We start from the raw sequence: 25,539 nt of genomic DNA, 5'->3' as shown, positions 1-25,539 counted from the left end.
TGTTTCACGTTTTGTGCTTCGTCCCCTTTTTATGCACTTCTTTCCCTCAAAAGAACAGAGTCACACACACACACTCATGCACACCAAGCAGCGGTAGAGCAACTCTACACTTTTGGGTACGGAATGGCTATAAATACCTGAAGATATGCTCGAAAGGGTCAAATCACTGACAGTGCTCTGAGAGTTCATATCGTCTGCTGCTGTAAAGTAAAAAAGAAAAACTTCAATCTTTCAAAATGTCTGGCCGTGGAAAGGGAGGTAAAGTCAAGTCAAAGGCGAAGACCCGCTCAAATCGTGCTGGGCTCCAATTCCCCGTGGGACGTATCCATCGTCTCCTGCGCAAGGGAAACTACGCTGAGAGAGTCGGTGCTGGTGCTCCAGTTTACCTGGCTGCCGTCATGGAGTATTTGGCTGCTGAAGTTCTCGAATTGGCGGGAAATGCTGCTCGTGACAACAAGAAGACCAGGATCATTCCGCGTCACCTCCAGCTGGCCATCCGCAATGACGAGGAATTGAACAAGTTGCTCTCTGGCGTGACAATTGCTCAGGGTGGTGTCCTGCCCAACATTCAGGCTGTTCTTCTTCCCAAAAAGACCGAGAAGAAGGCCTAAATTCTCTTTGAATTCCCATCATAAATCCGCACAAACAAAAACGCCCTTTTCAGGGCGACAAACCGAATTTTATAAAGAGTTATTATGAATTTCTAATCATGTCATTGAATAAAATATTTTTTTTAATTCATTTTAATTAAATTTTGAATGCGAAATAACATGAATGAAAGACTTAGATATTCCTCAAAAAGTTATTTTCATCGTCTAATTATTCTACTTTTGTAAAACGTTTTAAACATTTTTATGATTAAAATTAAACAAATATTCAATGGATTCAATAAAAAAAAACTTTCTATAACAAAACTAAAATTTTTCATATTATTTGAATAGTTTTCATTAGTCAACTCTTTATTGATTTTGTGATAGTCCTGAAAAGGACTGTTTTTGTTTCCCAATATGGGAGAAATTCTGTTGAGGATGTCTGAAAAGAATTTTACTTCTTCTTTGCAGCTGCTTTCTTTGGTGCTGCAGCTTTCTTCGGAGACCCAGTCTTCTTGGGTTTGGGTGCTTTTGGCTTTGTCGGTGATTTTGCTGATGGCTTTGTTGGTTTCTGCTTTGGTGCTGCCTTCTTTGCCACTGCAGCCTTTTTCGGAGAAGCCGCAGCTTTCTTCTTCTTCTCACCACTCGGCTTCTTTGCCGCCACAGTTTTCTTTGTTGCTGCCGTTGGCTTCTTCTTGGGCGATGCTGGGGCTTTCTTCACCTTCTTCTCACCAGTTGCAGTCTTCTTCGGTGCACGTGGCTTTTTCTTCTCAACTGTCTTCTTCTCACCCTTTGCTGTTGTGGCCAATTTGAAGGAGCCCGATGCACCTTTGCCCTTTGTCTGCACAAGAGCACCACTGGTGACGGCAGATTTCAAGTATCTGCGGATGAATGGGGCTAGTTTCTCAGCATCAACCTTGTAGTTGGCTGCCACATACTTCTTGATGGCCTGCAGGGATGATCCACCGCGCTCTTTCAATTCCTTGATGGCCTTGTTGACCATCTCAGAAGTTTTTGGGTGCGTTGGTTTTGCCTTCTTTGCTGCACCACCACTCTTGGGAGCTTTGGCTTTCTTAGCCGCTGGGGATGAGGTGGCAGCTGCTGCTGCTGGGGATGTTGCTACAGATGTCTCTTCTGCCATTTTAGCTTCTTCCTGGTCAAAATACTCTGGATAATTGCGAGATATTCCTCCAGTTTACCCTACATTACTTTCCCACCCATTTATTGGAACCATATTTTTGACCAATTTTCAACGCGATTTTGGCACCCATTTGTAAACTTTTGCCAAAAACTTTGTTATTTTAGAATAATTTTGATAATTTCCATGCAAAATCAAAAGAGCAACTCTCAATTAAGCATTTTACCTAAATTCATTTCATTTCACTATGTAATTTTAATAAAATAAGCAAATTACGGAAAGCAAAGATGATGTAAAATTAACGCGTTAAATAATATCCCAGATTTTTGAGTAAAATTTCTGCTTTAAAGAATGTTTTTTAACATCTTAATCACAATTTGATTTAATTGATTATATTTTCTTGATACTTAAACTACATTCAAGGTATATTTTTAATGGTAACATAATAATTTTTAACATTAAACTTAGCATATGCTCATGTTAGCGATCAATGAGTGATTTCAATGACGAAAATGTGATTTATTGTATAAAATACTTCGGTAATTTTCTTATTTAGTGACAATATAACTTATTCTGAGTCAACTTTGCAAAAATTGAATTAAATTCAACATTAATTTTGGTGAAAATTTATCTGTAAGTAAAGCAAAGCATCGCAAATGAAGAATAGATGGAAAGCGTTCTCATTAAAGTGAATGTGTATAGTATAAGAACATAAATCTAATATTCTTAAGACATCTCTATTAAAATAATGAAAATAATCAATTTTTACTTAGAACTGTAGTTGATAGACAAGTAAATCATTTCCCTGATTAAACAGTATTTAAGGGACTCATTAAATATTCATCTTAGTACCTATCTTTCCAGTATTTTAACTCTGGGCATTGCATAAAAAGAAAATGTCTTTCCTCTGAAATCCAGGTAGATTCAGCAGTTTAGTTTATTGCCGTAATTATTTGCTCGTCTAGCTAGATTATCCCTTTATACCTGAATTAAAAATTCAATCATCTCTGACCTAAGACATGACGCATATATAAAATCTTTGCTCAAAGAGACGCCGTCTCAAAAATGTTCTGAACATCATTTTGTTAATTTTTAGGCTTTTTATGGATTAAATACAGGACAGATACCTAAGCATTAAGATATATAAAAAAGACAAGTTATTTCAATTTCATACTTTTTATTTATTCCAGGATTCATTTAATTAGATGATTTTTGTTTTATTTTTTTTTATAGTTTCATTAAACTCTCTATTGATTATATTGTGGTCCTGAAAAGGACCGTTTTTTTTTGGAAAAGATGCGCGAATGATCGCTAACTTAACCGCCGAAACCATACAGAGTACGTCCTTGGCGCTTCAGAGCGTAGACAACGTCCATTGCGGTGACTGTCTTCCTCTTGGCGTGTTCGGTGTATGTCACTGCATCCCGGATAACGTTCTCAAGGAAGACTTTGAGGACACCACGAGTTTCCTCGTAGATCAGTCCAGAAATACGCTTCACGCCACCACGACGGGCAAGACGACGAATAGCTGGCTTCGTGATTCCCTGGATGTTATCACGAAGAACTTTACGGTGTCTCTTGGCACCACCTTTGCCAAGACCTTTGCCTCCTTTTCCACGGCCAGTCATTTTTCTGCTTTACTTTTTGACTTTAACTTTGTTAAATACGAAGAGATCTGCTCGAAAGCTTGTCACTGAATGATTTCTCGAAACATTTGCTCTTGCTTTTATAGGCTATGCCACGCCCCCTTGCAAGGAGTTTAATATTTTGTTTCTTAGAATTTTTGAAATTTTATCCATTCTACAAGATCTAAATAGTAAAATAACACAAAATACATTTTAATTACTGATGATTTATTAATTTGACAACCTTTTAATGATTTAATTATTTAGAAATTCTCGAAATTCTCAAAAGTTCCCCCACCACTGCGCCAGAGAAAGAGCATAAAAGGCCGCTTCGGTGCACAAAGTTCATCATTTTGTGTTGAGACTCTTCTGAGTGAATAACTAGAGGAACAGCAAAAAAACCCAACAATGGCTCGTACAAAGCAGACTGCCCGTAAATCTACTGGTGGAAAGGCTCCACGAAAACAATTGGCCACGAAGGCTGCACGCAAGAGTGCTCCGGCTACTGGTGGTGTGAAGAAGCCCCATCGCTACCGTCCAGGAACAGTGGCTCTCCGTGAAATCCGTCGCTACCAGAAGAGCACTGAGCTCCTCATCCGCAAATTACCCTTCCAACGCTTGGTCCGTGAAATTGCTCAGGATTTCAAGACTGATCTGCGTTTCCAGAGCTCAGCCGTGATGGCTCTTCAGGAGGCCAGCGAAGCCTACCTCGTGGGTTTGTTTGAGGACACCAATCTGTGTGCCATTCACGCTAAGCGCGTCACCATTATGCCCAAGGATATCCAACTGGCTCGTCGCATCCGCGGAGAGCGTGCCTAAATTGAGGGAAATCTGCAACTTTACTACAAAACGGCCCTTTTCAGGGCCACAAATACATCAAAATAGAGAGTTTTCAAATGAAAAACTATTTTATGATAATTATTTGAGGAAAAGACTTTAATTTTATAAATTATTTTTTTGAATAAATAATTTTGTTTCAGAACAATTTAATAAAATTTTAAACTCAATCATTTTTATTTCAAGATAAAGAAGATCCCTAGGTTCATGAACTTCAAACTTACTCATATTTTAAGCATTTTATTTGGGCTAGAAATAATTGTAAGGAAGTTTGAAAGAAAACCAATTTTCAGTGATATTTAATTACATCACACAAAGATCTTTTTTTTTAAAACTTTTTTAATTACTAAATTTTAAAAATTTCTTGTCAGATTTTGGTCCCAAAAGTGTAAGGCAGAATTTTATTTTTGGCAGGAATAATAGGTTAAAGGAAGTTAATAACACCTCATTTTGAGAGATTTAATAGTTTTGTTGGATAACAAAAAAAGTTCTTTTCTTTATCAATTTGATATATTTTTATTTCTTTTGACGTCAGTGTTTTTTTTATCTCGTTTTAAAGGCAAATAAAGTTAGTGCGCAATCGTCAAATTATTTTTATTAAGAGTGATTCTAAAATAGTTGAAAAAAATTCATAATAACTCTTTATAAAATTCGGTTTGTCGCCCTGAAAAGGGCGTTTTTGTTTGTGCGGATTGATGATGGGAATTCAAAGAGAATTTAGGCCTTCTTCTCGGTCTTTTTGGGAAGAAGAACAGCCTGAATGTTGGGCAGGACACCACCCTGAGCAATTGTCACACCAGAGAGCAACTTGTTCAATTCCTCGTCATTGCGGATGGCCAGCTGGAGGTGACGCGGAATGATCCTGGTCTTCTTGTTGTCACGAGCAGCATTTCCCGCCAATTCGAGAACTTCAGCAGCCAAATACTCCATGACGGCAGCCAGGTAAACTGGAGCACCAGCACCGACTCTCTCAGCGTAGTTTCCCTTGCGCAGGAGACGATGAATACGTCCCACGGGGAATTGGAGCCCAGCACGGTTTGAGCGGGTCTTCGCTTTTGACTTGACTTTGCCTCCCTTTCCACGGCCAGACATTTTGAAAGATTGAAGTTTTTCTTTTTTACTTTACAGCAGCAGACGATATGAACTCTCTGAGCGCTCACAGTGATTTGACCCTTTCGAGCATTTCTTCAGGTATTTATAACCACTCCGTACCCAAAAGTGTAGAGTTGCTCTATCGCTGCTTGGTGTGTATGAGTGTGTGTGTTACTCTGTTCTTTTGAGGGAAAAAAGTGCATAAAAAGGGGACGAAGCACAAAACGTGAAACAGTATCGTTTGCAATTTCAAGGAGTTCACATCAGTCAGAGAAGCATGGCCCCGAAAACGAGTGGAAAAGCCGCCAAGAAGGCTGGAAAAGCCCAAAAGAACATCTCCAAGGGAGACAAGAAGAAGAAGCGCAAGCGTAAGGAGAGCTATGCCATCTACATCTACAAAGTGCTGAAGCAGGTCCATCCCGACACTGGGATCAGCAGCAAAGCCATGAGTATCATGAACAGCTTTGTGAATGATATTTTTGAGCGTATCGCTGCAGAAGCCTCCCGTTTGGCGCACTACAACAAGCGCTCCACCATCACGAGTCGCGAAATCCAGACGGCAGTGCGTCTCCTCCTGCCCGGAGAATTGGCCAAACACGCCGTGAGTGAGGGCACAAAGGCCGTCACGAAGTACACCAGCTCCAAGTAAACGGATTCGCATTCTCCCTCCATCAAAAGGAAGTCCTTCCTATTTTACAAAAAAACGCCCTTTTCAGGGCGACAAATTAAATTGCATGAAGAGTTTCAGTTTGAATAAACTTTATTTGCTTGAGTTCAGAAAATGGTCTGTAAATACATTTTTACGATGAGATAAATAAAATCACGAGACAAAATTGTAGCTTGAAGATTTATTTTTTATTTAAAGGAATCTCAAAATTTTTAATAAAATTTCCAAAAAAAATAGTTTTTTTTTGTCGTTTTTAGATATTTGTCGGCAAAATCAGCTTGTACCAAAACCCTATAGCTTACATGCGACATATGCTGACTGAGTAGACGAGGTGCGAGAGAGATGGAATGAGGTTTTTTTTAGGTTATGTTAAGAAAAGTCAATCATAACACGTACAGTTATAAGAGTTGGTATACCACAACGCGGATGGGTCAGTCTATGCGTTGTAATTTAATTTGTGAGCAGTATTAATAGGCAATTTCGGACCTTTAACTATAAGGGAAAGGGTTGAAAATATTTCAAAATGACGGACGGCGGACATTTTGGATTTTGAAAATGCGAAAAAATGGAAATTTATACACACATTTCTATAGAAAACTCCAAACCCCAAGTTTATATCTGTTACTGTTATAAAGCAAAATTCGGGCCAGAGGCCGGCAGGGCTGCCGGATCAATAATTTTCCACCACCGCATTTTCATAATATGGGATGTCTAAAACGTGTTCATACCAAGTTTGAACCTGATCTGTGGTGGTCGGTTTTTCAGACTCAGACGATTACAATACTTGGTATGCCAAGATTGTGGTATACCAACTAATAAGTTTGGCGGGTTTTGAATTGAATCTAGATGGCGCAACAAAAACTAATTTTCGTTTTGTGAGTGAAGGTTTGTCCAGCGGAATTTTCTCATTTTCATCCAGAATTTTCATTTTATTGATTGCGACCACCCGGAAAAATGGAAAACCAGTCGCCCTTACGACGATCTAATGTTGGGGTATTCAAGACTCCAGCTCTCCCTGAAATTGTAAGTAAAAAACTAAAAGCTAACCTAACTTTTTGGGTGACGCTGAAAAAAATCCTCAATCCTGAACTTCCTGTATTTTTTCCTTACAGAACGATGATGAAGCTGAGCGTGAAAACACAAGGAGGAGTTTTATATCAAATGCATCAACCGCCTCCAGCAGCGTTGATCAATGCGAAAGCCTCCAAATGGGGCTCAAATTGTTCCAGGAGAATGTAAGTTTTTTTTCCCGACTAAACAAAGGCTTTTTATTTGATTTTTACTGTTTTTTTTTTCAGAAATTCACAAAGGAAAATGCCTGGAATATACCGCTAATTGATAGCTTCACGTCACTCATTCGTAAGCATCATATGGCTGTGGGGAATCTTCAGATGGCCGGATATGGTTTGGAGGCCTCGACAAAGCTGTGGGCCATTCGTGTGGATTCCACACATGAGAAGTCCATGCGTCTCCTCAGTGGGCTGGGCAATAAGAAAGCTTCCCGTCTCGAGGGGGCTGAGAATGATAATTTGTCAGAAACGATGGCGGGACAGGAAGAGTCAGGTGTTCAGCAGCCTCGAGCCACACGCCGGAAGAAACGCCCAAAGAGTATGATTGCTCGCAATGTGGAGACAATAAATGCCAAGCTGGAAACTGTTCCACTTCCGGATCCAATCACAGCATCCCTCAGATCCGTCTTGGGAAGCATTGCAAATCCGAAGAATCTCCTCTGCAACAGGCTATCCGATCGTAATGGGGTCTTCAATCTTGATTCCAATGCCCCATTCAACTATCCGGACGTGCGCGTGAACGTACACGAAAAGTCGGACTGGAGTGATTCCAAGATGTTCACCATTGCTGTTGAGGACATCGGGCCAGAGGATCGCATCAGGCCTATGATGACGCACTATGAGATTAAGGATACACCAGCAGATGAGGATGAGTGAGTTCTTATTTTATTTAAATCTTTAATGAATTGTTTTTAATGATTTTTTCTCTTCAGGGAAATTCCTTGGGAAGCTTCTCAGCTCGGTGGGAATGGGAATGGAAATATGTCGCTGGCATTTGACATGGATGCCGAGGTAGAGCCTCTGCCGGAACTTCTGGATGACTTTATGCCCATGAGTGAGCCCATTGAGCAGGATTTTCCGGATGTGGGTGAAATAACAGAGGAAGACAGGGCTGTAATTCTCGCCAGCAAGGTTGTTCGTCCAAATCCAATAAGAATTCACGACCTTCGTCCCACTGAGGCAAATCACAGTCGCCTCGAGTACTCTTATAGACCGCTTGAGATGATCAATCAGTACTGGGCTGGACCGTCACACTGGAAGTTTAAGAAGACACCCAAAATGAGCCTTGTGGGGGCAGAAGGAAGACAATCGACTGCTGCAGTTGGCCGACAGCGTCGCGGAGGGCGTGCAACTCAGCGTTTTGAGGCATTTGTAGATCCGGACGAGGAGATTTTCTTCAATACAAAAGACACAAAATTGCGCCAAATGAATAGTCGGAAGAAGTGGGAGCAGAAGGAGAAGCTAAAGCTGCCGACGGACTTTAAGTTTGATCGTGCAATGTTCAATAAGTACAAATTTGCCCAGGGAGTTATGGTGATGGATGCAAATAGTGATGCAGCCCAGGCGATGTTACCCATTGGTGATGATTACAATTACGATAACCCTGTGGACAGGAGCTACTGCAGCAATGTCATCCAGGAGGATACTGATACAGAGACAGGAACCGATGCTGGTGGTGGAGAAGATGCCGGTGCAGTTGGAGGTGATAATGCAATGGAAGCTGCAGCAGATGGAGACGGTATGGAGGTGGAGAATGCCACAATTGGGCATTTTGGTATGGAATACGAAAATGCTCCGGAAAAGGTTGAGAAGATTGTCCTACCGTACTCAAAGCGTCCCAAATTTGTGGATATGAAGCAACTGAAGAAGGCTTGCTGGCATCTAATCAGTGTGGGATGCGGGAAAACTGGCACAATCTCTTTCATGAAGCTCTATCGTGCACTTCCTGCCCAACTTAGCCCAATGATGCGGAAGAATCTCAGCATGGCACTAGCATTCTATGCAATCCTCCATCTGGCCAATGAGCATGGCCTTGAGCTCATCCAGCGCACTGACTTGAAGGACTTTGGGATTAAATTACCAGAATCCACTGCTCCTGCTCCTCATACCCCCCCTGAGTAAAAACCATCACATTTATGTATTTTCTTCCAAATTGATTTAATTAATAATATTATTTTTTGCGAGAATTTCAATTTATTGGATTTTTTTTATTTTAACAATTGGGTTCGCTAATCCATTAATCTTCTTCACTGATCAGAAATTTAAATCTTTTTTTTGGGGGTAAATTATAATAGATGTATCTATGTACAAAGGTCAATAAGAAAATACTGTTACGGTGGGGGACCGTCTGTCCTAGGCGCTACCACTACTTGTGGGTCCATCATCCGGACTACTGCCCTTCGTGTCTGGTTTATATTCTTCCCGAAGCTCCTTGAGGATTTCCCGATTTGACATGAGGAGCTCCAGCAGTTGTGACCGCATACTATCAGCTCGCTGCTCAATGTTATCCAGAGCAGAATTGAGGGAATCAAGGCTGCTGCTGACCAAATCAATTTCTAAGGGAAGACAATCCGGACATTTTAGAATTCAGTGCTTCTTTCAATGCTTTTCCACTTATTCTTACCGTCTAAATCTTCATTAACTGCATCGAGGATGGCTCCATTGGCATCAGCTTTGGGTTTTGCTTCTTTTTCGGGAGTTTTTGGTGCCATTTCGTCGGGATTTCGATCACAATCCATAAAAATTCCACGGAAAACAGATCCGGAGAAACGGCATTTTGGAGAAAGCCTTAGTCGTGGAGGGCGTTGGCTGTGATTCGGCTCACGAGTAAGTCTCTCCTCAAAATTTGCCCATCCTCAATTTTCAGCCATCTTCACATTTCACTGACAAAGAAAGAATCACAGCCCGTAAGTTTTACTTACCGTTCTTTCGCTTTATACTGTTCCATCCATGCTATATTTAATATTTATCTTTGCATTTTTATATGTATATATCTATGCATTTATATATATTTCACTTTACTTTTATATGTGTGTATATAAAACGCCCCGCTTCGCGGGGCGTTGGTCTTACGCAACTCAAGATATGACATGTTAACTTTAAAACGCGATATCTCCGGAACGGCTACATAGATTTTCTTCATTTTTGGCACGATGAAAGATATTATAGCCAGCTATAACATATCAAAATTTGAAGCAATTCTATAAAGCGGTGCTCGAGATATTCATCGAAAACTCATCGAAAATTTTGTTTTCGATTTTAGCGCCACTTGCTGTTATTTTTTGAACTTGCGATGTTCCGAGCAGTTGTAGGGCTCATTAATATCTTTTATTTGAGCCCGGGTTGATCAAAATCGGTCAAGCCGTTTTCGAGTTATGGTCGATTTTTGATGAAAAATTGTGACGGCCATATTGACTAAACGGCTTGACCGATTTTCGAAAATGAGGTATCGTTGGAAAGGTCTTGATGGGTTCTACAACATATCAAAATTTCAGATTTTTATCTATAATAGGGGCTGAGATATAGCGAAAACAAAATTTGAGAGTTATTCAAAATGGCGGACTCGGGGGTGGGAGGTTGGATTTGACCTCATAATCGGATGTCTTCCACCCGATATATGAACTTTGCCGTTGACCGCAAGTCTCTATCTATCACCGTTCTCTTGTAATTCAGCGAAAGGTTCCGGACGGACCAATTTTTGGCGCCACCATTTTTTGGAATGTAGGGACCCTAATTCGTGCTCATCCCAAGTTTGAGCCCGATCTGACGACTTTACATTTTTGAGTGTACACAGTAGTGTCTTGTGCTTCTTTGAAGAAAGAATCACAGCTAAAATCACCCGGACAGTGAAAAGATCAAACAATTTTAACAAAGTGACTGCTGCGGGGGTTATGGTGGAATGGACACATATTTTTTCTTAATCTTTCTGAATTTTCAGTAGAATATAACATACTAAAACTTTAATGATGTCAAGTATAGGACCATAGAAAATTAAAAGAATGATTATTCTAATCATCCGGAAGGCTCTTTGGACTTTGACGTCCACGGCCGTACAACTTTAAATTTTAAAAAAAGCAACTCTACACTTTTTGGTAACGAGTGGCTATAAATACCTGTGGAAAGTCAGAGAAAATCATCATTACGCTGCAAACTCGCATAGAGTTCATATCGCTTGTGTTTCAACAAAGTAAAGAAAAACTCTTCAATCTTTCAAAATGTCTGGCCGTGGAAAAGGAGGCAAAAACAAGTCCCGCTCAAACCGTGCTGGGCTCCAATTCCCCGTGGGACGTATCCATCGTTTCCTGCGCAAGGGAAACTACGCTGAGAGAATCGGTGCTGGTGCTCCAGTTTACCTGGCTGCCGTCATGGAGTACTTGGCTGCTGAAGTTCTTGAATTGGCGGGAAAAGCTGCTCGTGACAACAAGAAGACCAGGATCATCCCGCGTCACCTTCAGCTGGCCATCCGCAATGACGATGAATTGAACAAGTTGCTCTCTGGCGTGATAATTCCTGAGGGTGGTTTCGTGGCCAACATTGATTTCAATATATTCACTTCAATGTAAAAAAAAGGCCCTTTTCAGGGCCACAAATACATCAAAAATAGAGAGTTAACAAATGAAAAACTATTTATTTTTTCTAGGTTTAATTCGAGAAAAAGACTAATTATTATTATTTATGAGAATAAAAATGAAAATGATCAATCAATCGATTATTAAAACAGACACGGCATTTTAAATATTTTTTATGTTTTAAGAGCAAGAAAATGTTCAAATTTTATGCATTTTAGAAAATAATTCTGAGAAGGGATTAAAAGAAAATTATGTCTGAATGGTATTTAATGATGAGCGTTTTTTAATTACTTTAATATCCTGGTACCGATACTATTCTGGTTCCAAAAATGTCAGGTAGAATTTTAAGTAGTTTTCTCTTTAAAGAATAGAGTAAAAGTTGAAAGAAAATAACTTCTCGACTTACAGACGATTCTTTTTTATTAGCAAATTGTAACGTAATTCTAATGTATTTTTTATTTTATTTTTTTGACGTCGATGTTTTCGTAAATTTTTTAGGAATTCAAATTTTTGTCTAAAATTTTATTAAAAAATATCTAAAAGCAGTTGAAAGAAATTCATATTATAACTCGTTATGTAATGATTTTGTCGCCCTGAAAAGGGCGTTTTTTTGTGTTGATGTGAAATGAGACTTGATGCGATGTCCAGCAGAGGAGAATTTAGGCCTTCTTCTCGGTCTTCTTAGGCAGGAGCACTGCCTGGATGTTGGGCAGAACACCACCCTGAGCAATTGTCACGCCAGAGAGCAATTTGTTCAATTCCTCGTCATTGCGGATGGCCAGCTGAAGGTGACGCGGGATGATCCTGGTCTTCTTGTTGTCACGAGCAGCATTTCCCGCCAATTCGAGAACTTCAGCAGCCAAATACTCCATGACGGCAGCCAGGTAAACTGGAGCACCAGCACCAACTCTCTCAGCGTAGTTTCCCTTGCGCAAGAGACGATGGATACGTCCCACGGGGAATTGGAGCCCAGCACGGTTGGAACGTGTCTTCGCCTTTGACTTGACTTTGCCTCCCTTTCCACGACCAGACATTTTTCAAGATTGAAGAGTTTTTCTTTACTTTGTTGAAACACAAGCGATATGAACTCTATGCGAGTTTGCAGCGTAATGATGATTTTCTCTGACTTTCCACAGGTATTTATAGCCACTCGTTACCAAAAAGTGTAGAGTTGCTTTGTTTCGTTCAACACAAATGCTCTTCGTGTTGCCTTCGTTTTCTGCGACAATATGAGGTCATATGATTGTTGTGTGAAGAATCGACCATGTTCGTTTAGGGGAAAAATGTGCATAAAAGGGAGACACAATCTGACGCTTCAAACAGTTTCATCTCTGACTTTGCGAAGCAAACATCGAAAAGTATTGCGATTGAATAACTATCATCATGGCCCCGAAAACGAGTGGAAAAGCCGCCAAGAAGGCTGGAAAAGCCCAAAAGAACATCTCCAAGGGAGACAAGAAGAAGAAGCGCAAGCGTAAGGAGAGCTATGCCATCTACATCTACAAAGTGCTGAAGCAGGTCCATCCCGACACTGGGATCAGCAGCAAAGCCATGAGTATCATGAACAGCTTTGTGAATGATATTTTTGAGCGTATCGCTGCGGAAGCCTCCCGTTTGGCGCACTACAACAAGCGCTCCACCATCACGAGTCGCGAAATCCAGACGGCAGTGCGTCTCCTCCTGCCCGGAGAATTGGCCAAGCACGCCGTGAGTGAGGGCACAAAGGCCGTCACGAAGTACACCAGCTCCAAGTAAACGGATTCGCATTCTCCCTCCATCAAAAGGAAATCCTTCCTATTTTACAAAAAAAAAAACGCCCTTTTCAGGGCGACAAATTAAATTGCATGAAGAGTTTCAGTTTGAATAAACTTTATTTGCTTGAGTTCAGAAAATGGTCTGTAAATACATTTTTACGATGAGATAAATAAAATCACGAGACAAAATTGTAGCTTGAAGATTTATTTTTTATTTAAAGGAATCTCAAAATTTTTAATAAAATTTCCAAAAAAAATAGTTTTTTTTTGTCGTTTTTAGATATTTGTCGGCAAAATCAGCTTGTACCAAAACCCTATAGCTTACATGTGACATATGCTGAGTGAGTAGACGAGGTGCGAGAGAGATGGAATGAGGTTTTTTTTTAGGTTATGTTAAGAAAAGTCAATCATAACACGTACAGTTATAAGAGTTGGTATACCACAACGCGGATGGGTCAGTCTATGCGTTGTAATTTAATTTGTGAGCAGTATTAATAGGCAATTTCGGACCTTTAACTATAAGGGAAAGGGTTGAAAATATTTCAAAATGGCGGACGGCGGACATTTTGGATTTTGAAAATGCGAAAAAATGGAAATTTATACATACATTTCTATAGAAAACTCCAAACCGAAAGTTTATATCTGTTACTCTTATAAAGCAAAATTCGGGCCAGAGGCCGGCAGGGCTGCCGGATCAATAATTTTCCACCACCATTTTCATAATATGGGATGTCTAAAACGTGTTCATACCAAGTTTGAACCTGATCTGAGGGGGTCGGTTTTTCAGACTCAGACGATTACAATACTTGGTATGCCAAGATTGTGGTATACCAACTAATAAGTTTGGCGGGTTTTGAATTGAATCTAGATGGCGCAACAAAAACAGTTATTTTATTTTCATTTTGTGAGTGAAGGTTTGTCCAGCGGAATTTTCTCATTTTCATCCAGAATTTTCATTTTATTGATTGCGACCACCCGGAAAAATGGAAAACCAGTCGCCCTTACGACGATCTAATGTTGGGGTATTCAAGACTCCAGCTCTCCCTGAAATTGTAAGTAAAAAACTAAAAGCTAACCTAACTTTTTGGGTGACGCTGAAAAAAATCCTCAATCCTGAACTTCCTGTATTTTTTCCTTACAGAACGATGATGAAGCTGAGCGTGAAAACACAAGGAGGAGTTTTATATCAAATGCATCAACCGCCTCCAGCAGCGTTGATCAATGCGAAAGCCTCCAAATGGGGCTCAAATTGTTCCAGGAGAATGTAAGTTTTTTTTCCCGACTAAACAAAGGCTTTTTATTTGATTTTTACTGTTTTTTTTTCAGAAATTCACAAAGGAAAATGCCTGGAATATACCGCTAATTGATAGCTTCACGTCACTCATTCGTAAGCATCATATGGCTGTGGGGAATCTTCAGATGGCCGGATATGGTTTGGAGGCCTCGACAAAGCTGTGGGCCATTCGTGTGGATTCCACACATGAGAAGTCCATGCGTCTCCTCAGTGGGCTGGGCAATAAGAAAGCTTCCCGTCTCGAGGGGGCTGAGAATGATAATTTGTCAGAAACGATGGCGGGACAGGAAGAGTCAGGTGTTCAGCAGCCTCGAGCCACACGCCGGAAGAAACGCCCAAAGAGTATGATTGCTCGCAATGTGGAGACAATAAATGCCAAGCTGGAGACTGTTCCACTTCCGGATCCAATCACAGCATCCCTCAGATCCGTCTTGGGAAGCATTGCAAATCCGAAGAATCTCCTCTGCAACAGGCTATCCGATCGTAATGGGGTCTTCAATCTTGATTCCAATGCCCCATTCAATTATCCGGATGTGCGCGTGAACGTACACGAAAAGTCGGACTGGAGTGATTCCAAGATGTTCACCATTGCTGTTGAGGACATCGGGCCAGAGGATCGCATCAGGCCCATGATGACGCACTATGAGATTAAGGATACACCAGCAGATGAGGATGAGTGAGTTCTTATTTTATTTAAATCTTTAATGAATTCTTTTTAATGATTTTTTCTCTTCAGGGAAATTCCTTGGGAAGCTTCTCAACTCGGTGGGAATGGGAATGGAAATATGTCGCTGGCATTTGACATGGATGCCGAGGTAGAGCCTCTGCCGGAACTTCTGGATGACTTTATGCCCATGAGTGAGCCCATTGAGCAGGATTTTCCGGATGTGGGTGAAATAACAGAGGAAGACAGGGCTGTAATTCTCGCCAGCAAGGTTGTTCGTCCAAATCCAATAAGAATTCACGACCTTCGTCCCACTGAGGCAAATCACAGTCGCCTCGAGTACTCTTATAGACCGCTTGAGATGATCAATCAGTACTGGGCTGGACCGTCACACTGGAAGTTTAAGAAGACACCCAAACTGAGCCTTGTGGGGGCAGAAGGAAGACAATCGACTGCTGCAGTTGGCCGACAGCGTCGCGGAGGGCGTGCAACTCAGCGTTTTGAGGCATTTGTAGATCCTGACGAGGAGATTTTCTTCAATACAAAAGACACAAAATTGCGCCAAATGAATAGTCGGAAGAAGTGGGAGCAGAAGCTAAAGCTGCCGACGGACTTTAAGTTTGATCGTGCAATGTTCAATAAGTACAAATTTGCCCAGGGAGTTATGGTGATGGATGCAAATAGTGATGCAGCCCAGGCGATGTTACCCATTGGTGATGATTACAATTACGATAACCCTGTGGACAGGAGCTACTGCAGCAATGTCATCCAGGAGGATACTGATACAGAGACAGGAACCGATGCTGGTGGTGGAGAAGATGCCGGTGCAGTTGGGGGTGATAATGCAATGGAAGCTGCAGCAGATGGAGACGGTGGGGAGGTAGAGAATGCCACAATAGGGCACTTTGGTATGGAATACGAAAATGCTCCGGAAAAGGTTGAAAAGATTGTCCTACCGTACTCAAAGCGTCCCAAATTTGTGGATATGAAGCAACTGAAGAAGGCCTGCTGGCATCTCATCAGTGTGGGATGCGGGAAAACTGGCACAATCTCCTTCATGAAGCTCTATCGTGCACTTCCTGCCCAACTTAGCCCAATGATGCGGAAGAATCTCAGCATGGCACTAGCATTCTATGCAATCCTCCATCTGGCCAATGAGCATGGCCTTGAGCTCATCCAGCGTACTGACTTGAAGGACTTTGGGATTAAATTACCAGAATCCACTGCTCCTGCTCCTCATACCCCCCCTGAGTAAAAACCATCACATTTATGTATTTTCTTCCAAATTGATTTAATTAATAATATTATTTTTTGCGAGAATTTCAATTTATTGGATTTTTTTTATTTTAACAATTGGGTTCGCTAATCCATTAATCTTCTTCACTGATCAGAAATTTAAATCTTTTTTTTGGGGGTAAATTATAATAGATGTATCTATGTACAAAGGTCAATAAGAAAATACTGTTACGGTGGGGGACCGTCTGTCCTAGGCGCTACCACTACTTGTGGGTCCCTCATCCGGACTACTGCCCTTCGTGTCTGGTTTATATTCTTCCCGAAGCTCTTTGAGGATTTCGCGATTCGACATGAGGAGTTCCAGCAGTTGTGACCGCATACTGTCAGCTCGCTGCTCAATGTTATCCAGAGCAGAATTGAGGGAATCAAGGCTGCTGCTGACCAAATCAATTTCTAAGGGAAGACAAAAACTTCCGGACATTTTAGAATTCAGTGCTTCTTTCAATGGTTTTCCACTTATTCTTACCGTCTAAATCTTCATTAACTGCATCTAGGATGGCTCCATTGGCATCAGCTTTGGGTTTTGCTTCTCTTTCGGGAGTTTTTGGTGCCATTTCGTCGGGATTTCGATCACAATCCATAAAAATTCCACGGAAAACAATTTTTGGAACTGACAGTTATCATATGATGTGATTTTTACCACTGCGAAGTTTTTGAATGCAGCAGAAATCGTCCACTAAATGAGCCAACCGCGGAATTATTTCCGGTTCAGCACAAATTCCCGGAAAATTTAATGACTTTTTATCGTGTCAAAAGCGGTTTTGTTGAGTCTGTTGAGTGAAAATAATTAAATTTTCCACATTTTCTTGGACTCATTGTTGAGTTTTTTCTTTAAAAAGTAGACAAAATATTGCAAAGTTTTATTCCCTGTTGAAGAGAAACGTAAAAAATGAGAATTTAGCGTAAAATTTCCATTTATTTTGAAGTTTGAACGTAAGCAAAAAACGTAAATATTTACGAGAATTTACTGAATTTTCACAAATTTCCTTTTTTTTAGTTTCTTTCAAGCAGAAAAATCAAAGCAAGAAAATAGGAAAAACAAAAAGAAATGGAGGAAGAGAACAAGAATTTCCTGTCGGATGCGCAAAAAGCCATCGTTTTAAAATACCTCCAAATAAATCCGGATTTATTTGAGGAAGCCGTGGAAGCTGATCCTATTGAGGACACAACGGGTGATACCCTTGTGGAGGATATGCTGGAGGAGTTGAATTTGGAAGGTCAAACAGAGCTTCACAGTGACTACTGGTTTAATGCCATTGAGGTGTGGAAACAGAGTGTCCGGAAAGATTACTTGCACGCCAAGAAAACTCGTACGATTGTTGCCTCCTTTGAGGATTTGCAGCTTCTTTTGCTCACGCAGGGTGACATGGAGGATGAGGTGACACCGGTAAAGCAGGAACGGAAGGTTACATGCAGAATTTGTACGAATGATATCAACGAGAGGGACTCTTTTAATCTTTTCACGTCATTCGTGGAAAATGTCTCTCTCGGATATATCCTCAATACCTGCACTCAAGTCACTCCGGTAGCCGAAGGAGATGGCCTTCCGGATACAATTTGTTTCCATTGTTCAACACTCTTGCGGATGGTGCACAGTTTTAGGCAACTCTGTGAGAGAAGCGATGAAAAGTTCCGCACAAATAAGGGACTTATTCAGCAGAAGAGGGAACCCCAGTCTGATGATGAAGCGAGTTTACCATTCGATACGGGTTTTCAAGACTACGATGACTACCCCGTTGAGCGTGTAAAGACAGAGATAAATGAGGAATCAATGGATTCCTCGGAAGAGAGTTCAAGCGACAGCTCAGTTGCATCTGATACAATTGAGCATTTTGATATGCCGAGTACAACGCAGGTGAAGAAGAAAAGGTCCCCACGGAAAAAGGCTCCGGAAGGCCAGAAAAAGAGATCAAAGAAAGTATTGGGGCCACAACAGTGTAATGATTGTGGGAAAATCTTCCCCAGTAACTACAGGCTTCAGACACACCGGGAAAATGTTCATGCAACCGAAAAATCCCACAGTTGCGACCTTTGTGGAAAAGCCTTCAACACAGCCAACAAACTTTCGGCTCATTTGGTATCTCACACCGATGAACGGCCCTATGTCTGCGAGGTGAGTCCATTTGATTTTATATTTTTACTTTTTTTATCCTCTTTGGTCGCTTCTTTGTTCTCTAGATTCTTTTTACAAAAATAATTGTTAGTAAAAGAAATTAGAGCAAGGTCAAAACATTAAAAAAAACAAATCTCGGTCGCCATCTTGAAAAAATCTGATCATAAAAAAAAGATGTAATATCAGATCAAGATTGTTAGGTAGAATAACTCGATTTTCGTTACATTAAATCGAGCAATTAAAGGTAAATTTAATAAGGTCTTTGCGGTTCTATAAAGCAAGATCAGCTTCTACCTATAGGACCTATAGTCTATTTAAAGATCTCATTCAGTCCAGGAGATCGTCTTATTTAGGTACATAATTAGGAATAGACGCTAGACGTGAATTTAATTTTAAAAAAAGTAATCTTAGGCCTAGATTCCTCGATCTAGTCTTAGTCCTAGACTAGTTATTCTTGATATTAAACTTCTTTTTGAGAATAGAAAATTTTTATTATATTTCCCCATAGACCTGTGGCAAGGGCTTTAAAGTAAAACCAGCACTGAAAGCTCACGAAGGTGTCCACAAGCAGGAGAAGAAATATGGGTGTGAACATTGCGGCTTTTGTGGGAGTACAAAAATGTCCCTTGTGATTCATTTGCGGACTCATACGGGTGAACGACCATTCCCTTGCCAATACTGCGATCTGGCATTTACGACTTACAGCAACAGGGCGAAGCACACCCGAAATGTCCATGAGAGAGTTAGGGAACACAAAGTGAGTTTGTGTGTGGTATTCTCTGTGTTATGGGGAGGATGGGTTTTCACATGTTATTCCTTCTAGTGCATCCACTGTGGCAAGGAATTCTTCAACAGACTCTATGCCCTGAAGCACACAATAACACACACCGGAGCTAGGCCCTTCTACTGCTCGGTGTCCGGGTGTCAGGCCGCGTATGGATGGTATGCCAATTTAAAGCATCACGTCAGTAAGAAACATCCGGGAATAAAGGTGGCTAAGGAGAATGACTTCCTCAAAGATCTGGAGGCTTATATTAAATAATTTAAGGAAAAAAATGTTTTAAATCAAAAATCGTTAGTTAAAAGTTTTTTTTTTGTAAATGTTTAAAGTTTTGCAATATTTGCTGTAGTAGATTTGCGTTAATAATAATAATTATTATTAGATATTATTCTTTGAATGAAAGACGATCTATTGTATATTAGGACTGAATGATGATCTTTAGCCAATTTTTTGCTAGGAAAACAATTCATTTTACTTTTAAAACTATATAGCTATAACTATATCTATGAACCACTTTTGTATTAAAATAAGTGTGAGCATAATTTATTGATTTAAATAAAAAAATGCATCAATTTAAATTTATTTCTGTTGTTTGAATTTTTTTGTAGACTTGTGGTAAAGGATTTAGACTTTCTCAGGGACTAAGAACCCATGAATTGAGCCACTCACAGGAGAAAAAGTTCAAATGTGAATTCTGCCCCTTTGCTGGCAACACAAAAGCTTATCTAAAGACGCACATGAGGACACATACCGGGGAACGACCATTTGCTTGTGAACAATGTGGCTTAGCCTTCATTACGTACGGCCACAGATCGAAGCATGTTCGGAATGTTCATCAGAAGATCCGGGAGCATAAGGTAAATTCTCAAAAATGATGTTCTGTTGTGTTGTACAGTTGCTACTAATCCAACGTTTTATTTTTTTATCTGTTATAGTGTAAAATATGCGGAAAGGAATTCTTCAAGAGGGAGAGTGCAATGAAGCACATTATAACGCATACAGGAGCAAAGCACTTCAGCTGTTCAGTGCCGGGATGCAATGTTGCTTATGGATGGTATGCTGCTCTAAGGCGACACTACATCAAATTACATCCTAATGAAGAGATGCCCAAGGAGAATTCATTCTTTAAACTTATTGAAAACTCCTTTCAGGATTATGCGTCTTACTTTAATTACAATTCTGAGAGAGAATCAACATAAAATTAGAATTCGTTGCAAAGTTTATTGATAAACTTTAAATTTTTCTTATTTTTTTATTTAATTTTAAAATATTTTTTATTTAATTTTAAAAATGATTCTCTGATACATTAGGTATTCTATAACATATCTAGCCCATCTAGAATATTTAATACGAGGTAAATTGTCGCTTCGCTCCAATTTTCCTCGCCCCGCTTCGCGGGGGGTTTTGCGCTTCGCGCAAATTTTAGAGAGAAAAAATTGTGATGATTTATAAGTATGATTGGGCACACTCATCAATCTCAAAAAAAAAATTGCAAAGAGAAGAAATCATTTTCATACAACATTTCCGGCGCCAAATTCAAAAATTCGCAAAAAAAGCATGAGAGTTATAAGGGGGCTACCTGAAGGGGGGCTTTGGGGGGAAAATGAATACGGCCACTCGAAACCGCCTGTTATAAGGAGCCTCTGTACCAAATTTCATCGCGATCGGTCAAACGGTGTAGATTTGTATAGCCGAACACGACTGATTACCAACAAACAGACCTTTCTTTATTATATAGATGGAGAGCTCTCATCAATCTCAAAAAAAAAAAATTGCAAAGAGAAGAAATCATTTTCATACAACATTTCCGGCGCCAAATTCAAAAATTCGCAAAAAAAGCATGAGAGTTATAAGGGGGCTACCTGAAGGGGGGCTTTGGGGGGGAAATGGATACGGCCACTCGAAACCGCCTGATATAAGGAGCCTCTGTACCAAATTTCATCGCGATCGGTCAAACGGTGTAGATTTGTATAGCCGAACACGACGGAAGATTACCAACAAACAGACCTTTCTTTATTATATAGATGGAGAGCATTCATCAAACCCAAAGAAAAAAAATTTGCAAAGAGAAGAAATCATTTCCATACAACATTTCAGGCGCCAAATTCAAAAATTCGCAAAAACTGCATGAGAGTTATATGGGGGCTACCTGAAGGGGGGCTTTGGGGGGGAAATGAATACGGCCACTCGAAACCGCCTGTTATAAAGAGCCTCTGTGCCAAATTTCATCGCGATCGGACAAACGATGTAGATTTGTATAGCCGAACACGACGGAAGATTACCAACAAACAGACCTTTCTTTATTATATAGATGGAGAGCTCTCATCAATCTCAAAAAAAAATTCAAAGGGAAGAAATCATTTTCATACAACATTTCAGGCGCGAAATTCAAAAATTCGCAAAAACTGCATGAGAGTTATATGGGGGCTACCTGAAGGGGGGCTTTGGGGGGGAAATGGATACGGCCACTCGAAACCGCCTGATATAAGGAGCCTCTGTACCAAATTTCATCGCGATCGGTCAAACGGTGTAGATTTGTATAGCCGAACACGACGGAAGATTACCAACAAACAGACCTTTCTTTATTATATAGATGGAGAGCATTCATCAAACCCAAAGAAAAAAAATTTGCAAAGAGAAGAAATCATTTCCATACAACATTTCAGGCGCCAAATTCAAAAATTCGCAAAAACTGCATGAGAGTTATATGGGGGCTACCTGAAGGGGGGCTTTGGGGGGGAAATGAATACGGCCACTCGAAACCGCCTGTTATAAGGAGCCTCTGTACCAAATTTCATCGCGATCGGTCAAACGGTGTAGATTTGTATAGCCGAACACGACGGAAGATTACCAACAAACAGACCTTTCTTTATTATATAGATTGGGCCTAATTCAGCGACCAAGAAATCCTTGAAATCTTTGAATTTTGTACTGAAATTTAAAGATTTTAAGCGAATTTCAAGGGTTTCTTGGTCGCTGAATAAGGCCCATTATAAGTAATATTCTTATTATATTTCAAGATAAATTTTTTTTTACTTGATTTTGAGAAACAATTTAAAAATTAATATTTTTAATTTTATTAGTAAGTACCGTACATATACCAAAACGCGTTAAAGGCATTAAATGGATTAAAATTAAAGGAAAAAGATTTAAAAATAAATTCTAAAAACTTTTTAAAGCAAAAATAAAAAAAAAAATATTTTTACCGCGCTGAACGAGTTACGATAATTTCCAATAGAATATGCAGACATGTCTGATATGTGTCCAAAGGATCGTCGTATGACATTCTTTATAGGGTAGTCAGCTGGCTAAAGTTTATGTTTACAATAAAATAAAATTAAAGAACATTTTAATTTATAGAAAGATAATTTGGAATAAATATTGTGCACGTTGTGTGTTTGATTGAAATTATAGTGGAACTTCTGTTGCTGCGGATTTTGAACATAAATGCAAAGAATTATTTGACAAATCCCAACAAGTTCGGAGCGTCTCTGAAGTATCTACATCAGGAAGTCATGGAAGAAGTTGGGAAAAAGCCTCCCACCTCTCTCACAGACATTCAAAAAGGAATCATCATTGAATTCCTTATACTGGATCCGGGACTTTTGGAAGGAAGTGCACGTTTATCCCCAGGAATACTCACAGCTCTCAATGAAAGTTGCCAAGAAGTCCGGGAGAGTTCCGTTTGGTTGGAAGCCTTTATAAATTGGAAGGATGGCGTCCTGAAAGATTATTTCTACGCACAGAAATCTCGAAACTTTGTCTCCAGCATTGAAGATATCCAACTATTGGTGCTTCTGCGGAATGAAGTGTTGTCACCGAAATGCCAGACAAAGCCTGAGGAAGATAATGGAGTGGGACTCAGCTGTAGAATTTGCCTAACCAACGTCAACCAGGAAGAAACCTTCAATCTCTTCACATCCTTCATTGATAATCTCTCTCTAGCACAACTCTTGAATACCTTCACAGACATTATCCCCATAAAGGAAGATGATGATCTTCCGGATGTAATTTGTCTGCATTGCTCAAAGCTCCTGAGGACGGTGCATAATTTTAAAGTTCTCTGCGAGAACAATGATCAGCGATTGCGAGAAGCTATTAAGAAGTCAGAAGAACTTCCTGAGATGGAGGAAAATGATTTCTTTGACGAAGAAACAGTATCTGTTCTCAATCATGAGTATCCGTATGAAGGGAACTTCAATGAAATCCAAAATTCAGTTCCAAATGCAAAATGTGAAGATTTGCCGCAGAGTTCATCAGCTGAAAATGGTCCGGAAATGTGTAAATCTGAACCTCCGGAAGCTGTTTTAGAACTAATTGAGAAAATGTTCCAAGATCCTGCTCTTAAGAACAAAACATTAAAGATTGGGAAGCAGCGGAAGCATTGTGACACATGTGGGAAAAATTTCGCCACACCCAACTCCCTGTGGGTTCACAACAAGAGGGTACACCTGAAGGATAAGCCCCATGTCTGCGACCTGTGTGGCAAGCACTTCCGGACGAGGTTGGAGATTAAAAATCACATTCGGACACACACAAATGAACGTCCATTTATCTGTGAAGTAAGTTTCCTAGCTTAGAAGAAAAAAGTTTTCTTTTTTCTAATTAAAATATGATTTTCCCTAGACGTGCGGGAAGTGTTTCAAAACACTGAGCGCTGTCAATGCTCATAGGGTAAGTCATCAGTCGGAGAAGCAGGTTCAATGTCCTGTTTGTCCCTATCGCACCACCACAAAAGCCAATCTGAAGATCCACGAAAGAACCCATTCAGGTGCTAAGCCCTACACCTGCCAGTTTTGCGATGCCACCTTCATGACGTCCAGCAACAAACAGAAGCATATTCAGAACATTCACAAAAAGATGCGGGTGCACAAGGTGGGTGGTTATCAAATCACTTCTTTGAGGGATTTTTTTAAAAATTAATTTTCGGATTTTTTCTTCTAGTGCGCCCACTGCGAAAAGACTTTTTTCGCGAAGCAGAGTGCATTTAAGCACAGTGTAATACATACCGGAGCTAAGCCGTACAAATGCCCTGTCTGCATGATCTCCTATGCATGGTACAACGGCTTCCAGAAGCACATGCGGATGCAACATCGTGGGGTTGAAGTGCCCAAAGAGAGTGCTTTTCATGAAAATTTTGAGATGTCTAAATAATAAACTAAATTCTTTCATCTCTTGCTAACAATTTTTTTTGCTGTCTTTTTTTTCCCTATTTCTTCAGCAACAATTGTGACACGTGAGTGGGGCACCCACACGCATTTAAAAAGAGTTTAAAGGGACTAACTATGTAAGAGAACTATATACAGATTATTATGAGACCAACACCCTCTTCTTCTCAAATATAATTGAAAATCAAAATCCATCACTTGCCTTGTGATAACAATTGCTCGAGTGGATTTAAAAATTTGCATCCTTTTCTCACAGAGCAAGTACACAAAGGCAGTTTGTTCAGTGGCCAAAGACTATTGTTATTTTAAGAGATTTGCCTAACGACCCGGACAAATGCCACCCTCTTGCAGAACCACCCCGGAAACATATTGCGCGACAAACAGTTCAACTCAATAAAGAGGGCAATAGGATTGAGGGGTGATGAATTAACTCAATCGTATTGTATTATTTGTTCACAATGATTTAGACCATATTTTACCTTTTACTCACATTAATTTAAATCAGGAATATTTATTCAGAGGTAAAAATGATAAAAATTATGTATTAGTAGCATTTTAAAACTTAATTAATAAATTCTTGACGGAATCTTTGTAGTGGTATGTTCTTTGTTCTTTAGGAGTAATTTTCTCCTTCCGGGGGCGTCAATAGGGGATGCGGGTTTAAAAGAAAAAAATCCTTTCCCATAGCTTTCGGCGTTTCACCACACCTTCCTCAGTGGTAAGATTGTCAATTATTTGAACCCTTGTCAATAATCTCCTTTGCTTCTCTTGGCATTTTACATCGGTAGGGAATTTTCACTCGATTCTTTTCCTTTCTTTTCCTTCTCTGCGGAGCAAACGCACAGTAAAAACCTAGGAAGAAGAAAATTACTCCTAAAGAAC

The 25,539-nt window shown here is 40.1% G+C and overlaps 16 protein-coding genes across 18 annotated transcripts in view; 8 read left to right on the top strand and 8 right to left on the bottom strand.

Moving 5' to 3' along the window:
• Positions 1–25,539, bottom strand: part of LOC129789442 (uncharacterized) — an 885,568-nt gene that overhangs the window by 537,144 nt on the left and 322,885 nt on the right. The gene's annotated exons all lie outside the window — the stretch shown is intronic.
• The window catches only part of LOC129789300 (chaoptin), a 316,756-nt gene that overhangs the window by 58,308 nt on the left and 232,909 nt on the right, over positions 1–25,539 (bottom strand). The gene's annotated exons all lie outside the window — the stretch shown is intronic.
• On the top strand, positions 181–647 carry LOC129789487 (histone H2A). The gene has a single exon (XM_055826321.1). It carries the CDS (start codon positions 237–239, stop codon positions 609–611), a length of 375 nt encoding a protein of 124 aa, XP_055682296.1. The 5' UTR covers positions 181–236; the 3' UTR covers positions 612–647.
• Positions 980–1,761, bottom strand: LOC129789458 (histone H1B-like). Its single transcript, XM_055826284.1, has one exon. The coding sequence runs from the start codon at positions 1,729–1,731 to the stop codon at positions 1,045–1,047; it is 687 nt and encodes a 228-aa protein (XP_055682259.1). The 5' UTR covers positions 1,732–1,761; the 3' UTR covers positions 980–1,044.
• On the bottom strand, positions 2,905–3,411 carry LOC129789495 (histone H4). The gene has a single exon (XM_055826330.1). It carries the CDS (start codon positions 3,354–3,356, stop codon positions 3,045–3,047), a length of 312 nt encoding a protein of 103 aa, XP_055682305.1. The 5' UTR covers positions 3,357–3,411; the 3' UTR covers positions 2,905–3,044.
• LOC129789481 (histone H3) lies at positions 3,723–4,223 on the top strand. Its single transcript, XM_055826309.1, has one exon. It carries the CDS (start codon positions 3,762–3,764, stop codon positions 4,170–4,172), a length of 411 nt encoding a protein of 136 aa, XP_055682284.1. The 5' UTR covers positions 3,723–3,761; the 3' UTR covers positions 4,173–4,223.
• LOC129789488 (histone H2A) lies at positions 4,854–5,366 on the bottom strand. The gene has a single exon (XM_055826322.1). It carries the CDS (start codon positions 5,280–5,282, stop codon positions 4,908–4,910), a length of 375 nt encoding a protein of 124 aa, XP_055682297.1. The 5' UTR covers positions 5,283–5,366; the 3' UTR covers positions 4,854–4,907.
• Positions 5,532–5,995, top strand: LOC129789491 (histone H2B). The gene has a single exon (XM_055826326.1). The coding sequence runs from the start codon at positions 5,560–5,562 to the stop codon at positions 5,929–5,931; it is 372 nt and encodes a 123-aa protein (XP_055682301.1). The 5' UTR covers positions 5,532–5,559; the 3' UTR covers positions 5,932–5,995.
• Positions 6,783–9,211, top strand: LOC129789338 (condensin complex subunit 2-like). Its single transcript, XM_055826113.1, has 4 exons — positions 6,783–6,972; positions 7,062–7,184; positions 7,248–7,891; positions 7,952–9,211. Exons 1-4 carry the CDS (start codon positions 6,904–6,906, stop codon positions 9,138–9,140), a joined length of 2,025 nt encoding a protein of 674 aa, XP_055682088.1. The 5' UTR covers positions 6,783–6,903; the 3' UTR covers positions 9,141–9,211.
• On the bottom strand, positions 9,328–9,780 carry LOC129789492 (UPF0184 protein AAEL002161-like). The gene is made up of 2 exons (XM_055826327.1): positions 9,643–9,780; positions 9,328–9,574 (listed from the first exon to the last, which is right to left on the bottom strand). Exons 1-2 carry the CDS (start codon positions 9,755–9,757, stop codon positions 9,372–9,374), a joined length of 318 nt encoding a protein of 105 aa, XP_055682302.1. The 5' UTR covers positions 9,758–9,780; the 3' UTR covers positions 9,328–9,371.
• LOC129789459 (histone H2B-like) lies at positions 11,219–13,414 on the top strand. Of its 2 annotated transcripts, none has more exons than XM_055826286.1 (2): positions 11,219–11,556; positions 12,964–13,414. In XM_055826286.1, exons 1-2 carry the CDS (start codon positions 11,234–11,236, stop codon positions 13,340–13,342), a joined length of 702 nt encoding a protein of 233 aa, XP_055682261.1. In that variant the 5' UTR covers positions 11,219–11,233; the 3' UTR covers positions 13,343–13,414. The 2 variants fall into 2 exon arrangements, with proteins under 2 accessions (XP_055682261.1, XP_055682260.1); XM_055826285.1 differs by having other exon boundaries at positions 12,961–13,414.
• On the bottom strand, positions 12,012–12,686 carry LOC129789489 (histone H2A). The gene has a single exon (XM_055826323.1). It carries the CDS (start codon positions 12,619–12,621, stop codon positions 12,247–12,249), a length of 375 nt encoding a protein of 124 aa, XP_055682298.1. The 5' UTR covers positions 12,622–12,686; the 3' UTR covers positions 12,012–12,246.
• LOC129789341 (condensin complex subunit 2-like) lies at positions 14,197–16,625 on the top strand. Its single transcript, XM_055826117.1, has 4 exons — positions 14,197–14,393; positions 14,483–14,605; positions 14,668–15,311; positions 15,372–16,625. Exons 1-4 carry the CDS (start codon positions 14,325–14,327, stop codon positions 16,552–16,554), a joined length of 2,019 nt encoding a protein of 672 aa, XP_055682092.1. The 5' UTR covers positions 14,197–14,324; the 3' UTR covers positions 16,555–16,625.
• LOC129789493 (UPF0184 protein AAEL002161-like) lies at positions 16,607–17,256 on the bottom strand. Its single transcript, XM_055826328.1, has 2 exons — positions 17,062–17,256; positions 16,607–16,988 (listed from the first exon to the last, which is right to left on the bottom strand). The coding sequence occupies exons 1-2, from the start codon at positions 17,174–17,176 to the stop codon at positions 16,786–16,788; spliced, it is 318 nt and encodes a 105-aa protein (XP_055682303.1). The 5' UTR covers positions 17,177–17,256; the 3' UTR covers positions 16,607–16,785.
• On the top strand, positions 17,319–21,229 carry LOC129789361 (zinc finger protein 7-like). 2 transcript variants are annotated; one of them, XM_055826141.1, is made up of 4 exons: positions 17,319–17,528; positions 17,593–18,708; positions 20,098–20,346; positions 20,425–21,229. In XM_055826141.1, the coding sequence occupies exons 2-4, from the start codon at positions 17,644–17,646 to the stop codon at positions 20,686–20,688; spliced, it is 1,578 nt and encodes a 525-aa protein (XP_055682116.1). In that variant the 5' UTR covers positions 17,319–17,528; positions 17,593–17,643; the 3' UTR covers positions 20,689–21,229. The 2 variants fall into 2 exon arrangements, with proteins under 2 accessions (XP_055682116.1, XP_055682117.1); XM_055826142.1 differs by lacking the exons at positions 20,098–20,346; positions 20,425–21,229 and adding exons at positions 19,217–19,465; positions 19,532–20,071.
• On the top strand, positions 22,376–24,671 carry LOC129789370 (zinc finger protein-like). The gene is made up of 3 exons (XM_055826159.1): positions 22,376–24,051; positions 24,116–24,364; positions 24,434–24,671. Exons 1-3 carry the CDS (start codon positions 23,005–23,007, stop codon positions 24,641–24,643), a joined length of 1,506 nt encoding a protein of 501 aa, XP_055682134.1. The 5' UTR covers positions 22,376–23,004; the 3' UTR covers positions 24,644–24,671.

This window comes from Lutzomyia longipalpis, chromosome 2, assembly GCF_024334085.1.
Source record: "Lutzomyia longipalpis isolate SR_M1_2022 chromosome 2, ASM2433408v1".
Taxonomy (NCBI): domain Eukaryota; kingdom Metazoa; phylum Arthropoda; class Insecta; order Diptera; family Psychodidae; genus Lutzomyia; species Lutzomyia longipalpis.
The sequence above is the reverse complement of the archived record's forward strand: the minus strand, read 5'-3'. Positions and strand labels throughout refer to the sequence as shown.

Bases quoted from the DNA above. Each gene is read 5' to 3' on its own strand.
- LOC129789459 (XM_055826285.1), top strand. From the start codon at position 11,234: ATGTCTGGCCGTGGAAAAGGAGGCAAAAACAAGTCCCGCTCAAACCGT. The intron at 11,557-12,960 runs TTTCAATATATT...TTGCGATTGAAT, and splicing joins GGTTTCGTGGCCAACATTGA to AACTATCATCATGGCCCCGA.
- LOC129789338 (XM_055826113.1), top strand. From the start codon at position 6,904: ATGGAAAACCAGTCGCCCTTACGACGATCTAATGTTGGGGTATTCAAG. The intron at 6,973-7,061 runs GTAAGTAAAAAA...TTTTCCTTACAG, and splicing joins CTCCAGCTCTCCCTGAAATT to AACGATGATGAAGCTGAGCG. The intron at 7,185-7,247 runs GTAAGTTTTTTT...TTTTTTTTTCAG, and splicing joins TCAAATTGTTCCAGGAGAAT to AAATTCACAAAGGAAAATGC.
- LOC129789493 (XM_055826328.1), bottom strand. From the start codon at position 17,176: ATGGATTGTGATCGAAATCCCGACGAAATGGCACCAAAAACTCCCGAA. The intron at 16,989-17,061 runs GTAAGAATAAGT...GTCTTCCCTTAG, and splicing joins AGTTAATGAAGATTTAGACG to AAATTGATTTGGTCAGCAGC.
- LOC129789481 (XM_055826309.1), top strand. From the start codon at position 3,762: ATGGCTCGTACAAAGCAGACTGCCCGTAAATCTACTGGTGGAAAGGCT.
- LOC129789489 (XM_055826323.1), bottom strand. From the start codon at position 12,621: ATGTCTGGTCGTGGAAAGGGAGGCAAAGTCAAGTCAAAGGCGAAGACA.
- LOC129789495 (XM_055826330.1), bottom strand. From the start codon at position 3,356: ATGACTGGCCGTGGAAAAGGAGGCAAAGGTCTTGGCAAAGGTGGTGCC.
- LOC129789341 (XM_055826117.1), top strand. From the start codon at position 14,325: ATGGAAAACCAGTCGCCCTTACGACGATCTAATGTTGGGGTATTCAAG. The intron at 14,394-14,482 runs GTAAGTAAAAAA...TTTTCCTTACAG, and splicing joins CTCCAGCTCTCCCTGAAATT to AACGATGATGAAGCTGAGCG. The intron at 14,606-14,667 runs GTAAGTTTTTTT...TTTTTTTTTCAG, and splicing joins TCAAATTGTTCCAGGAGAAT to AAATTCACAAAGGAAAATGC.
- LOC129789487 (XM_055826321.1), top strand. From the start codon at position 237: ATGTCTGGCCGTGGAAAGGGAGGTAAAGTCAAGTCAAAGGCGAAGACC.
- LOC129789488 (XM_055826322.1), bottom strand. From the start codon at position 5,282: ATGTCTGGCCGTGGAAAGGGAGGCAAAGTCAAGTCAAAAGCGAAGACC.
- LOC129789492 (XM_055826327.1), bottom strand. From the start codon at position 9,757: ATGGATTGTGATCGAAATCCCGACGAAATGGCACCAAAAACTCCCGAA. The intron at 9,575-9,642 runs GTAAGAATAAGT...GTCTTCCCTTAG, and splicing joins AGTTAATGAAGATTTAGACG to AAATTGATTTGGTCAGCAGC.
- LOC129789458 (XM_055826284.1), bottom strand. From the start codon at position 1,731: ATGGCAGAAGAGACATCTGTAGCAACATCCCCAGCAGCAGCAGCTGCC.
- LOC129789370 (XM_055826159.1), top strand. From the start codon at position 23,005: ATGGAAGAAGTTGGGAAAAAGCCTCCCACCTCTCTCACAGACATTCAA. The intron at 24,052-24,115 runs GTAAGTTTCCTA...GATTTTCCCTAG, and splicing joins AACGTCCATTTATCTGTGAA to ACGTGCGGGAAGTGTTTCAA. The intron at 24,365-24,433 runs GTGGGTGGTTAT...TTTTTCTTCTAG, and splicing joins AAAAGATGCGGGTGCACAAG to TGCGCCCACTGCGAAAAGAC.
- LOC129789361 (XM_055826141.1), top strand. From the start codon at position 17,644: ATGGAGGAAGAGAACAAGAATTTCCTGTCGGATGCGCAAAAAGCCATC. The intron at 18,709-20,097 runs GTGAGTCCATTT...ATTTTTTTGTAG, and splicing joins AACGGCCCTATGTCTGCGAG to ACTTGTGGTAAAGGATTTAG. The intron at 20,347-20,424 runs GTAAATTCTCAA...TATCTGTTATAG, and splicing joins AGAAGATCCGGGAGCATAAG to TGTAAAATATGCGGAAAGGA.
- LOC129789491 (XM_055826326.1), top strand. From the start codon at position 5,560: ATGGCCCCGAAAACGAGTGGAAAAGCCGCCAAGAAGGCTGGAAAAGCC.